The 13,463-nt window shown below is 58.4% G+C and overlaps 1 protein-coding gene across 2 annotated transcripts; it reads right to left on the reverse strand.

The window, feature by feature from the left end:
- Positions 1-6,560: 6,560 nt before the first annotated feature.
- CHMP6 (charged multivesicular body protein 6) lies at positions 6,561-12,860 on the reverse strand. Of its 2 annotated transcripts, none has more exons than XM_032706847.1 (8): positions 12,749-12,860; positions 12,265-12,374; positions 11,729-11,816; positions 10,912-10,998; positions 10,741-10,806; positions 10,537-10,617; positions 10,349-10,403; positions 6,561-9,018 (listed from the first exon to the last, which is right to left on the reverse strand). In XM_032706847.1, the coding sequence occupies exons 1-8, from the start codon at positions 12,809-12,811 to the stop codon at positions 8,966-8,968; spliced, it is 603 nt and encodes a 200-aa protein (XP_032562738.1). In that variant the 5' UTR covers positions 12,812-12,860; the 3' UTR covers positions 6,561-8,965. The 2 variants fall into 2 exon arrangements, with proteins under 2 accessions (XP_032562738.1, XP_032562737.1); XM_032706846.1 differs by having other exon boundaries at positions 8,693-10,197; positions 10,293-10,403; positions 12,749-12,841.
- Between the last annotated feature and the right edge of the window lie 603 nt (positions 12,861-13,463).

The raw sequence follows: 13,463 nt of genomic DNA on the forward strand, positions 1-13,463 counted from the left end.
AAGGAACAGTTTCAGCCCCAGCCCCTCTGTGTCCTCAGCGCAGGGGACACGCTCTCCCTGCTCCCCGAAATGCCCACGGTGGGTGTGGTGGCTGCGGGGAGGGACCAGGAGGGAGGAGCTGCAGGGCAGCATAGCTGCCCAGGGAGGGGAACACGGCACTGCGCGGGGTCACTGGGAGCTGCCACATCCTCAGCGCCTCAGGAAGCCTCCGGTGACACGGAGAGAGGAAAAATAAATGCGGGTTATAATCCCTTGTGCATTTGAGTGTGATGTGTCACCAACCAGCTCAGAGAGGTACCAGAGTTGGTTTTTGCCACAGTCCCTCCAAGAACATGCTCGGAGTTTCCTAAGAAAGGTCCAACACCAGCTGCTCAGGGGGGTTGCTGTGTGCTCCTGGTGCTGCCAAAGAAGATGGACTCTGTCAGAACAGGAGAGACCGGGCAGGGAACTGGAACAGGCTGAAGAAGCCGCCTCCATCTTCATTTCACCTGTTTGTCCACATGGCCCCACAGGGAGGGAGAGGGGCTCCCTTGCACCCCCCCCAGTGCCCTTCTCTCTCTTATCCTCCTTTTTGGTTCATGCTGAAGGGGAAGCTGAGCCCTTGGTACCCGGCACAGCCTGGCACGGGGCAGGTGTGCACCTGAGTGTCACGGTGTTAATGAGATTCCCAGGAATTGTCTGCCCTGTGGGGCTGGGGCAGATGGCTGCTCCATCAGAGCCCTGACATCACTGTGAACCCTCCCCGTGCTGGGTCAGGAAGTTTTTATTTGTAAAATAGTCTAAACGTGATTTTCCTGACATCTGGAGGACACTGGGGAATCAGCCTGGTGGGTTTGAGCCAAACCATCCCATCTGGCTCAGCCAGGGGGGGGCCCTCTCTGGGTAGGGGGGGCCCCTCCTCAATGCCAAGCTGTGCCCCCACTTCTTTTTGAGCACCTCATTAAGGAGCTGGGACAGCAAACCCCACACCAGCACCCGGGTCCTGGAGCACCCACCCCAACTCAGTCTCCCCTTTGCAGTCGCTCACCAGGATTCCAGCAGGAGCATCTGTGGTGCCTTGAGGGTCCCTTTCAATGGCTCCAAACTGATAGTGAGTAGGTTTAGATTAAATATTAGGAAGAAATTCCTCCCTGTGAGGGTGGTGAGGCCCTGGCACAGGTTGCCCAGAGAAACTGTGGCTGCCCCATCCCTGGAAGTGTCCAAGGACACATTGGACAAGGCTTGGAGCAACCTGGTCTCTCCCTTCCAACCCAAACCATTCCATGATTCTGTCACTGTTGGTGCTGGTGGGAGCTGGTCCCTCCATCACCATGGGCACCACATCCCTGAGTGTGACACCAGGAGTGCAGCATCGAGTGTGTTGCTCCTGTGCTGCTCAAGGCACACGTGAGTTTACACCTTCATAGGGTCAGGACTTAGAACGTGTCTCCCTGTTGGAGATGCCCCACATGTGTCAGCAGCTCTCAGTGGTTAAATCCCTCCGAGCACTACGAGCAAACTGAGCAAAGCCATTTATTGGGGATTAGCCGAGGATGAACAATTCAGGCACTTATTCTGCAGGATGGGAGCCACAGTGCTGGATCCAGGGATTCCCAGCTCCCGCCTCGTGCTCTGTCACACAGGACTCAAGTGGGATGGGATGATTTCACCGAGGGGGAAACTGAGGCATGGCCGAGCTCCTGGCTCTCCATCTTCCCCAGCAGGGCTCTGAGCAAGATTCCCATCAGGGCAAGCTGCTGTTTCCAGGTATTTGTGGGCTGGGAACTGTTCTGCTCCCTGAGGTGGTACCTGCATCATGCTCTGCCTCGGAGCATGTGGCCCTGCCCGTGGTGAGGGAACACGTTGGGATGAGCCGAGCTGGGCATTGGAACGTGGCTCTGCCGGCACCGACCCCCCGCCCACCACACAGAGCCCGGACCTGGGTCTATCCCTGGCATCACCAATGGCAATAAAATCAGCACTGACCCCAGGGAGGGACCCCAGGATTGCATCCACTCCCACTCCCATTCCTATGGCATGGGATGCAGAAGGCAGAGGTTTGTTGGAAGGTGTCTTTTGCTACCCAGGTGGGTCCAAGCAGCGTTCCTGGAGCTCGGCCCTGGCAGCCCCTGGCTCCCACCTCCTCACCTTCCCTGTGACCCCTGCAGACCCCCATGCCCTGCCCAGCTCCACGGGCCAGGCACGTCTGCAGCGGCCTGGAGGAGCCTCAGCTCTCCCGGGAGGCTCCTGGGGAAAGCAGGCACAGGGAGGAGCCGGAATGACGGAGGAAACAGGGAGTGAGTGGGAGAACAAAGCGCTGCGGATGCGAGAGCTGTGGTGGGGACTGGGAAGATGGAGGCACCGGGGGGGGGGGGGGGGTGGCAGGAGGCCACAGCTGCTGCAGGAGGGGAAGGGGCAGCAGGGCTGGCACCGGCTGTGGGACAGCTGGACAGATCCATGCTTCCGTCCTTGGGGACTGGGGAGGCTTGGAAGGGAGAAATCTCAGCTCCACAGCAAACCCAACCTCTGCCATGCCACGCTGGGAGAGCAGGGCTGTGTGTTCTGGGGGAGCAGGACTGTGTGTTTGGGGGAGCAGGACTGTGTGTTTGGGGGAGCAGGGCTGTGTGTTCTGGGAGAGCCCCAAAACACACTGGGGTCGGCAGTTCCCCCTCGCTCCCGGGCTGGGACACATCCTGGAACCCCTCTCCCTCCTCACCTGCCCCAGCGCCTGTTTCACGAGTGAGTAATGCTGAATTACAGCGCTAAGGAGCTCTCTGGGGATCCTTCTGAATAACAGGAATAGTTTATGTGATTTGCATAATTGGCATGATGGGATTTTGCCTCACGTTGCTGAGCTCGGGGAAGTGTCCGGGGCAGAGCTGCCAGGGTGCTGCCCAGGGGCTGGGGGCACCTTTGGGGGCTGCATCCCCCTGCCCAGCTCCTGCCTGGGAAGGACCAGCTGGACTCACAGGGAGGGCGACAGGAGGGGTGGAATCAGGTCCCACTGCCACCACCTGCCCATGTCACTTCTCCCTGTCCCTGCTGGCACTGGGCTGGTTTCAGCCCCAGAGCCCCCTCAGACATGTTTCTTTGTCCTGTGGCCATATCTGATGGTTGTGGCAGCCCAGCCCAGGTCCCAGGCTGTAGCAAAACGCTGGGTCTTGGGGCTGAAGGACGCGATGTTGAATTCCCACTGCTCCTCTTCCAGCCCCAAGGCCCCCCAGCTCCCTGCACAGCATCTCCAGCCTTTCTGCAGGGACAGGCTCACACAGGAGTGTGGCTCCTCCTGATTCAGAGGCACAGGCACAGCCCTGGGACTGGTCTCCACTTGTTTCCTCCCCTCACTAATTAATCATGGAGCGTTGAGCTGTGGCTCCTTCCAGCCCCAGCAGCCTGGCATCGCCGTGCCGCACTGGCTGGGTGGCAGCCATGGGCTGGGGACACCCATCACACTGCAGTGCTGGCCCTCAGGGACACCCAGCGTGGCCACAGCTTCACCCACGACTTGAGGAGCCACATTCCACTGCGGGGCAGGGCAGCCAGTGCCGTTTGGGACAGCAAAAGTGGGGGACACGGGGACAACTGCCATCTCCCAGTGCTCCTTCCACCCGTCTGCCGTGGGTCTGGCTTTCCCCGGGAGGTGGAATTCTGGCTCCTACGTCAGAGCAGGCACTGCTGAGGCATTTCAGCCACTGCCAAGCACCGCCGTACACCGGCAGCTCCCGTCTGGCACCACGAGCCAGCAAAGGTCACATTCCCGGCCGCGGCCGCGCCGCGCTCCGACAAACCCGCTTTGTTCCCGGCGCGGCTCTAATTAGGAAATTGCGCTGATTTTTTTCTTTCCCACAGTTGAACTATCAAAACTTGGGTTTGTTCCCTGCCAAAGCCTCTTCCATCGCTGTGCTGGTGACTCAGCGTGACACCAGGGCACTGAAACTATGGAAGGGGGAAAGGGAAGGAGCCAGAGCCCGGTTCCCTGTGGGGCAGTCAGGGGGGATGGGCACTGTGAGCTTTGGGTGCAGAACAAAGCACCCCAGTGGTCCCCCCAAGTGTGGGCAGCACCCTGATCTCTGGGATCAGGGAATAGGGCAAGCTCAGAATGTGAATGATGAAGAGGAGGAGGAGGAGGATGAAAGATCCCCTCTAAACCATGCCTGGTCCTGAGACAGGGATTGCCAAGGAGGGTGGGAGCTGAGGGCTGCTGGGAGGGGGCACTCACAGCCCCTGGGGGAGTGTGACCCCCATGTGTGGTCCCCAACCACGGCTCAGAGCCAAAAAAGCAACGGGACCCAGAGGAAAGGCCCATGATCTGTCACCTCCAGGGTTCTCAGTTCACTGCTTTGTTTTTCCAGGCATGTTTCAGGAAACATCCGAGGCAGCAAGGAATGACACGGTGTCGGGGGTTGCAGCTTTGTCAGGGTGTTCAGCTGTGTTAGAGTGTGCAGCTGTTTTGGGGCTGTGCAGCCGTTTTGGGGGTGAGTGTTCAGCTGTTTTGGGGGTGTGGTGGCAGCCCCCCCTCCCCAGGCAGCGCTGCCATCCAGCTGTGTTGGCATAGAAACTGCCAGGGCTCTGCCAGCGCCTCCCGTTACACAATTCCCTCAAACCCCAGGGAAGGGGCTGCAGAGGAGGGGGGGCAGCTCCCGGGATGGCCTTTGCCCCAAACCAACTCCTGCCAGCTCCCGGCACAGGGAGGGGTGGGGGGCTGGGAAGGGGCCAACAGAGCCCCTGGGAGCGGTGCTGGTGCCCAGTGGCTCCATTGCCTCCTGGACAACAGGGAATCAGAGTCTATTTAAAGGTGCTGCCGCTTGCATAACACTGGCTGTAATTCCTTCAGCCTCTTCCCCCGCTCCAGGGGCACTGGACATTGGACGAAGGGTCTGCGTGGGCAGCGGTCCTGGCCAGGCAGATCCTGTGGGATGGGGCAGCCGCTGGCAACATCCCCCTAGGACAGGGCCTGTCCCTGTGGAGGGGAGTAGGGAATGGGCAGTGACAATCCCAGCACAACATCCCCCTTCCCCCAGCTCCTGCACGGCCGTGATCCCACGTTGCCACACAAGTCACGTTAAAGGCCACGGAGCTGGATCCGGCACCGAGCGGCACGTTGGGAATACACAGAGATCCTGCATCTGCTCAGGAGGAGTGACAAACCACCCACTCCTGGGAATGCCACGGGACCGAAATTCCCTGTCACTGCCACAGGGGCTGTGCCTGTATGGGCAGGTGGGATGGGGGGTTTGTCCAGTGGTGCCTCTGGAGAAGGAGCAGGGCCGTGCCAGGGCTGGGGGCTCCAGGGAGGGCTCCAGGCACTGCGGGGGATGGCTGAGGAAGCAGCGTGAGGTTTGTTCATATCCTCCAGGGTTTAATTAACAACGAGCAGTGCTGCCTCCACACTTCTCTAACTCAACATCTGGCCAACTCAAACACAGCTGGACGAGCTCTGTGTCCCTGCCACAGCCGAGCGGGTACAGGCAGTGGTGATTAAACACGGCAAACACGGCACAGCTGCTTTCCCAGGGACATGGAATCCTCAGCACCTCCCCCAGCAGGACAGGCTGGGGGCTGAGCTGCTGCTGAGGGTCCGGCTGGCGCAGGCAGGAGGGGGCTGGAGGCATCCTAGTGATTCCATCAGCAGGGGACACGAAAATCCAGAGCAAGGAGGGACCAGCTGGTGTCCAAGCACCAGCCGGCGGCTCAGGCACAGCCTGGGGGGGTCTCATCCTGCACCCCCAGGGCTGAGCTGTGCTGTCCTGTGGCCTTGCTCTGCCCACGGTGTCCCCAGTCCCTGTGCCTGTTCTGAACAGGGACAAGCACGGAGGTCTGGTGCTGGCTGTGGGGGTCTGGAAGCAGTGGAAGGAGGGGAGATGGGAGCCCAGCCCAGGGCAGGACAGTGCAGTCCATCAGGATGGAGCCACACATCCCTGGAGGCCCAGGGCACGGGCTGGTCATGGCTCAGTTTGTCACCAGCTCCAGAGTAATTCTTGCAAAAAAATCCAGCTTGGCCTCACTACAAACCCAAGGTGGGAGGGCAGCCCTTCCAAACATCCTCCCCAACACGGGGTCCAGCCCCTCGCTCCTGCCTCCCAGCAGAGCCCCCTTCCCCCGAAGCTGTTTCTCCAAAGATTCCCGAGGGGATCTGCCCCAACCCCTGCCCCACAGGTGATGAGGGACAGGCAGGCACAGTGCTGTGACAGGGGCAGGGGCTGCTCACCTTTGCAGCAACAATAGAATCACGGAATATTCGCAACTGGAAGGGACCCACAAGGATCATTAAGTGTGAATCCTGGCTCTGCACAGGACAACCCCAAAATCACACCTAGATAAGGCAGAGGCTCTCAAAAATCCCTCCAGCTCACCTGTACCTGGCTCAGGGCTGTGCCAGGACTGTCACAGAGCTGCCGGTGCCACCCGAGCCTCCCTGGGCCATCCAGGCAAACAGGATTGTTCTTGTTACACACGGAGCCTGCTCTGAAATTCCTGCCCACATCTCTCCCAGGAGCAGGGAGTGAAGAGGTGAGGGTGGAGGAAAGCAACTCCTGCTCATCCAAAACATTCACTGTGAAAACATGAGGCTGGAACAAGAGTTGGTGAAACCATTAGAACCAGTTTATTGTCACAGCACAGCACAGAGGTCACAGCCCACTCCCAGCTCTTCCTCCCAAGGAGACCCAGCACAAGCTGTTTGGGGCAGGGATTAGCAGAGGAAGCTGCAGCCAATCTGTTCCAAACTTTCCTGTTAGATCAGTAAATGGCCTCTTCACTGTATTAAGGAATGGAAGGAGCTGCATTAACCCCTTCAGCACCAGCCCTGCTCCCTCTCTGCACCCGCTTCCACCCAGGAGCAGCCACCGGGACCTGGCCCAGCCTCTCTGCAGCTCCCCTGGGGATGGTTGGCTCACATCTCTCCTGCTGCCAGGACATTCATGAGAAAGCAAACTGGAGCAGAGGCACTGCAGTCCTCCTCCCTCCTCGTCCCTCTCCCCCCTCACCTGTGGCAATGCCAATCCCATGGAACAGGGTTTTCCAGGCCAGATCCCCTTGAGACCTTCCTGGGAGAGCCCAGCTCTCATTCCTACGGATCCAAATTCATTAGGGTCGTGTTAAACAACTCGACGTCAGGCTGGCAACGGGCTGCAGGAGCCTTGAAGGGAAAACGCTGCCCAGAAATGCTCTGCCAGCACCGCGCTGGTGAATCCAAGGCTCTCTCTGGTGGGAACAGGCTGCGTTGCAGCACAGCCAGGACTGAGCAGAGAAAATAAACCACCGGGAGCAGAGCAGGACACAGCCTCTCCCCGGGAGGGCTGGGAGTAGGGTCTGGCTGTTCCAGCACTGGCTGGGGTGACAGCACAGGCTCCGGGGTCACCCAAACCCCCCCAGCTCCACAGACAGTGGGGGTTTGCCAAAACTGCACTGTTGGTAAACATGAGCCCAGGGCTCTGGGCCTGGGTTTATTGGGGAACATTAATCAGGAGAGAGCAGTGGGATTGGAAACAGGGTGGCTCCAAGGTACTCACTGCCTTGAGGACACGAGGAGGACGAGGATGCACTGGTCAGTCTTTGGAACACAACGGAAAGGACACGGAGGACACGACTCAGCCCAGAGCTGCTGCTGGCCCAGCACCACAGGGGAGCAGCAGAGTCTCTGGGATCACTTGTTGTCTAGCACCAGATCCCACAACCCAGTGACAATCTCCAAAAGTCTCCAAGGACCCTCTGGTCCTTCTTCTGCTGTCACAGAAACGCAGATTAAGGGTTGTGGTTTCAAGAACGTAATAAATAAAGACCTGCAGTGTCCTGAAGAGCATCTGCAAGCTGGCAGGTGAGCTTGCTTCCAAGAGCAGCTAAATCTGCCCACCACCTGGCCAGGCAGTGTTCCAGACCCTTCATCATCCGTGTGACCTGGTGTCACCCCACTCCACACCGGGCTCCGAGTGTCCTCCGCAGGGTCGGCTGGAGGGGACGGGGCTCCCTCGAGCTACTCCTGGAGCAGAGTCTTTGTTGTGTTGATCTATGAAGCTTCAGGCCTCGTGTCTGGTACAGCACGAGCCTCCCGTTCATCCCAGCCTGACCTTCCCGTCTCCGAGCCCGCGAGGAATCGTCCCCCAGGAGCTGCCAGCGGGAGCAGAGTCCATCCCAGTCCATCCCAATGTCACAAAGGTGAACTCCTGACGACGGAGCAGAGCCAACGAGGGAGGAATCCTGGCTCTCAACACAGGCAGAAGGTTCCTTGCTGGCATTTCAAGAGATTTCTGCCAGCCCAGTCTCACTCAGCACCGCGGGGCTCCCAGAGCAGGATCTGAACTGTGACCAAGGCCAGCTCTTCACCTCACATGAGATCAGGCCTTTCCCCGACCAGAACCGCTGCCAGCAAGTGCAGAGCCAAGCAAACAGGCTGAACTTGGCCCAAATTAAACACCCTCAAGCTGCTTTTGCACAAGACAGAACCATTTCCAGCCCGTAGCGCGACGTGTCGCTGCCTGCAGGAGCTCAGCCCAACCTACAGCAGGCCAAGGGACACAGCAGCCCATCCACAGACAGAATCAGGAGAGGAAAAGTGAAGGGACACAGAGGGACAGAGACAACAGGGTGGTCTGGAGGGCTTGTGCTCGCCCAGCCAAGCCCAGCACAAACACCATCACTCCGAGGGTGGGATTTCCTGGGATTTCAGTCAGAGCAAAGGCAGATTGGCCACCAAAATCAAACCTACAGAGAAAAATTTGGCTTTGGAGGTTTTAGAGTTGCTGTTTAATCCCGAGACAGCGCAGCTGAGTGAGTTTAGAATTTAAGTTACAAAAAAAGAAAGCACTAGAAAATAATCTTGATACAAGAGCGATAATCAGCCGGGTCCCCGCCCTGCGCAGGGAATCCCGCTCCACAATCCACCCAGCACAGCTGGGATGCTGCCAAGGCATTGCCTGTTCCCAGCACACCCTGGGAGGGCAAACTGTCCTCGGTGAAAGTTTCGTGGGGGAATCCCCAGCTCTGGGAGTTAAGACGCTGCCACCAGCTCTGGCTTTGGCCTGTTCTTGACGGGTGACGCTTCTGTGGAAGGAAAAGAAACTTGTTACAGAAACAGAGACTGTAAATACCCTGCAGCCATCTCCTGAGGAGGATCCAGGGCTCAGAATCCATCCTGCAGAGCAGCAAATGCTTGCACAGCACCTGAAATAAGAGAAGTTGGTTATAAATAATCCCATGTTCCCAGTATGGCCCTTTCTCACAGCACCCGACAAATTCAAACAGTTTCAGAACACACCCAACCCAGTGAGCCACCAGCCCAATGACACAGATCCAGTGCAGGAGCCTTTTTTGGAGTGCAGGGGTAGGTCCAGCTGTTCCCCTGATCCCTCAGATCTGGCACCACGAGGCTCAGACAGCTGCAGCCACAGGGCCAGGCTGTGTTTTGCTTGGCTCCCGCTGCTGCCAGCACACAGCGATGACATCTGAGCCCTGTTTACGAGTAAACAAGCACCAAAGAAACCAGCCCCATTCCCCACATCCCAGACTGCTCCTGGGCAGATTCCACACGGAGGAAATGGCTTCTTCCAGCTCCTGTTTGCACAAGCAGGGAGGTCTAGCTTCTGTGAGTGATGGCTCGGGGTTCTGCTGCCCCAGGAGAAGAGTCTTCACCAGTTTGAGTTTTCAGCATCTCACCATGGGCAGTGACCTGTGTGAGCTCCTTCCTCGCCAGGCAGGGCCACCAGTGCCCATCTGGTCACCTCCTTCACGGGCTCTCTCCCACTTCCCAGCTGAATTCCCACAAAACCCATCTGCTGAGGTTTTGCACCATTCAGGAGCAGATGCTCCTGTACCATCAGTTGTGTGCAGCTCGTGCTCCAACAGTCCTGGAGCTGAGTGACTCCAGAGATCCTCACCCAGCTGGTTCCAACCCCTGTGACACAAGGTGAGAAGAGCTACAAGCCCTCAGAAGCCTCTGTGAGATCCCGTGTTGTGCAGGGAGAATCCAATATCCACAAAATAACTGTCCCTGCCTTGTGACGACGTGCAGGGGACCAGTCTGAGTGCTGTGGGAGAGTCTTCCCTGGGACAAGCAGGGCAGGAATTCCTCATGGAACTTCACAATGCAACAAGGTGTCTCAAGGCAGGTGGTTGCCTCAGGGCAGGTACAGAGGAAGGAGGAAACTCCTGGAGGGAATGACCAGATGCCGACGGAACAGAGAGCGGAGCCTCGGGTGCTCTCGGGTGAGGGCTCAGCTGGACCTGCCACACGACGAGGGGGCAGCTGGCACAGCCCACTGAACAGGGCTCACACCAGGGAGCTGGGACTCCTTCCCATTTTCTGGGACAACACTTACACTGGGAGAGGGTCCCAGACTACTGCCTGGAAGCCAAAGCTGCAGAGAGAGCGTACCTGGGATCTTCTCTGGGAGCGGCTCTGAGGGAACTTCTGGAAGCTCCAACTGTTCCTGCAAGGACGTGAAAGACAACATGTGACACACATCTGGCAGTGGTCACAGCACCTCCTGTATCTCACTTTATCTCCTATTACAACCAACTTCCTGAAAGCGTGGATTTTAATCACAAGAACGTCAATCCTACCTGAGTGATAGTATTTAACTCTTCTAGAATGGCATCTTCATCCTCCTCGGTCAGGCTGCCAGCCAGGAGCTCATCTATTTGCTGTGGGAGAGAGGGAAGGAGTTAATTTTCACTCTGATGGCTCTTAAACAGGGCTGGGAACACAGTGCACATCCAAGGAATTCTGCAGAGCAGGCAGAGCCTGCTCCCAACAGCCATACATACCCTCTGGTACTCCACAGCATCCTGGGTTTCTCCTATTATTCTTTCTACTTCTTCTATGGACATCACCTGAAGGGAAGAGCCAAAGTCCAGGTGTGGGTGAGGCCTGCAGGGAGGCAGCTCCAGCCAAGCCCCTCTTGGGCAAAGGTGCTGAGCTGCCCCAGCCACACGTACCTGGTGCATTTTGTTCAGACACTCGTTGCCTATTTTCAGGCCCTCAATGACCTTCATTTCAATCTGGGTGAATTCAATGTCCTGGACCTGGAATGGAAAGGAGAAAGGGAAGACCCTGTCACACTTTGGCCAGGCACTGGCACAGGCTGCTCAGGGCATGGGGGAGTCCCCATTCCTGGGGGAATTTAACAGCCATGTGGATGTGGTACTTGGGGACAGTGGTGGCCTTGGCAGTGCTGGGGAACAGTTGGGCTCGATGGTCTCAGGGGCCTTTTCCAACCAAGGAAATTCCATGATTCTGTGGTCCCCATCAGCCAGACACAGGCTGCTGGGACCCCAGAGAAGCTGCAAAGAATCCTCTGTACACCAGCAGTGAGAAATATCCACACAAAAAGCTCAGCACAAGCAGCTCCACGAGCACGTCCAGCAGCCCTTGAACTGATTTCCCCTCATTTTCCAGCTGCCAGTCTCAGCTGAGGCCTCCCCAAACCCAAACACATCCAGTTCTGAAATTATAATTCTGAGACAAGCCCAAGGAAGTCTCCAGTGCAGCCACTCACACTGTGAGTAACGTTTTAGCAATTTACAAAACAGTATTTAACACGTAACCTGCCCCACAGAGTCCAAACACACGCTCACCCCTCTGCCTCTGTAAGGAACAGTCATGGCACATGTACAACTCTGGAGACATCTGCTTTTGGACAGAGGGCTAAACCCCTGTCAGGACTGGCAGTTGAAATGGAATTCCACAGGATCCAGGGGAGTGCCCACCCAGGAGCACAGACCAAGGCCCCCCCAGTGACCGGCCCTCGCTCACCATCCGCTCCAGGTTGCTGATCTGGTTCTCTGTTTTATCCAGGAGTTGCTCCTGGTATCGTTTCTTCTTCAGCAGCAGCATGGCTTTCCTGGGGGACAGGGAGGGAGGAAAACTCAGCACAGCTGAAACCAAATAAAGGCCAAAAGAACCCCAACAAAAACCCATGCTTGTTCTGTGCAACTTAAGCCACGCGCAGTGTAACTGGGCTGCTCCTGTGAAGAGCAACGATGAGCAAACTGTGTGTCAGGGAGAAATTCCTGGCTGGGAGGGTGGTGAGGCCCTGGCACAGGTTGCCCAGAGAAGCTGTGGCTGCCCCTGGATCCCTGGAAGTGTCCAAAGCCAGGTTGGACGGGGCTTAGAGCAACCTGGGCTAGTGGGAGGTGGGTGGGGTGGGACTGGATGAGCTTTAAGGCCCCTTCCAACCCAAACCATTCCACGATTCTGACTCCAGTGAGGTTTCCTTCCCAGGGACACCCTGTACTGGGCACTGACGCTCCCCCGGCCCTCGCCCCCCCCGGTGACCCTTCCCCCCTCACTCTTTCTTGCCATCCTTGAGCAGCTGCCGGGCCAGCGCCCGCTCCCGCTCCAGGCCCAGGCTCAGCCTCTTCTGGTACTGCCGCAGCTTGTCCCGCTGCTGCTTCAGTTGCTGCAGAGGAGAGGGGCGGACAAGGGGATGGACAGAGGGACGGACAGAGGGACGGACACGGGTCACAGCTCGAGCCCTGGCCGTTCCAGCAGCCCCCGAACCACTGCCGGCCCCGCCGCCCTCCCACCCGGGCTCTCCCCGGCGGCACCAGCACCGGGGGTGGCTCAGCCCCGGCCTCGCCTCCTCCACGGCCGCGGAGACCCGGCAAACGCCACGGGGAGGGGACCGGGACCGGGACAGCACCAGCACGGCCCGGTCCCGCCCCGTTCCCGGTTATCCCCTCTGTCACCAGCACGGCCCGGTCCCGCCCCGTTCCCGGTTATCCCCTCTGTCACCAGCACGGCCCGGTCCCGCCCCGTTGCCCCCTCTCTCACCAGCACGGCCCGGTCCTGCTCCGTGACGCGGCTCCGCCGTTTCCGCCCGAACAGGTTCCCCATGGTCGCTCCAGCCCCGGCCCGGCCCGCCCCGCCCCCGACGGCGGCCGCGAGGGGCCCGGCCCCGCACAACGCGCAGCGGCGGCGGAACGGCGGCGCTGGGGGGCGCTGTGGGAACGGGTGGGAACGGGGATACCGGGAATGGGATATGGGATACAGGGAACGGGGATATGGGATACAGGGAACGGGGATACCGGGAATGGGATATGGGATACAGGGAACGGGGATATGGGATACAGGGAACGGGGATACCGGGAATGGGATATGGGGTACAGGGAACGGGGATATGGGATACGGGGAACGGGGATACCGGGAATGGGATATGGGATACAGGGAACGGGGATATGGGATACGGGGAACGGGGATACCGGGAATGGGATATGGGATACAGGGAACGGGGATATGGGATTCAGGGAACGGGGATACCGGGAATGGGATATGGGATACAGGGAACGGGGGTATGGGATACAGGGAACGGGGATACCGGGAATGGGATATGGGATACAGGGAACGGGGATATGGGATACGGGGAACGGGGATACCGGGAATGGGATATGGGATACAGGGAACGGGGATATGGGATATAGGGAACAAGGATATGGGATATGGGATATAGGGAGCGGGTATACCAGGAATGGGATATGGGATATAGGGA

Source organism: Chiroxiphia lanceolata, chromosome 19, assembly GCF_009829145.1.
Source record: "Chiroxiphia lanceolata isolate bChiLan1 chromosome 19, bChiLan1.pri, whole genome shotgun sequence".
NCBI classification, from domain to species: Eukaryota; Metazoa; Chordata; class Aves; order Passeriformes; family Pipridae; genus Chiroxiphia; species Chiroxiphia lanceolata.

Excerpts from the sequence above, each read along its gene's own strand:
- CHMP6 (XM_032706846.1), bottom strand. The coding sequence starts at position 12,811 with ATGGGGAACCTGTTCGGGCGGAAACGGCGGAGCCGCGTCACGGAGCAG. Across the intron at positions 10,618-10,740 it reads ATGCTGTGGAGTACCAGAGG|CAAATAGATGAGCTCCTGGC; the intron begins GTATGTATGGCT and ends TCTCTCCCACAG. Across the intron at positions 10,404-10,536 it reads AGTTAAATACTATCACTCAG|GAACAGTTGGAGCTTCCAGA; the intron begins GTAGGATTGACG and ends ACGTCCTTGCAG.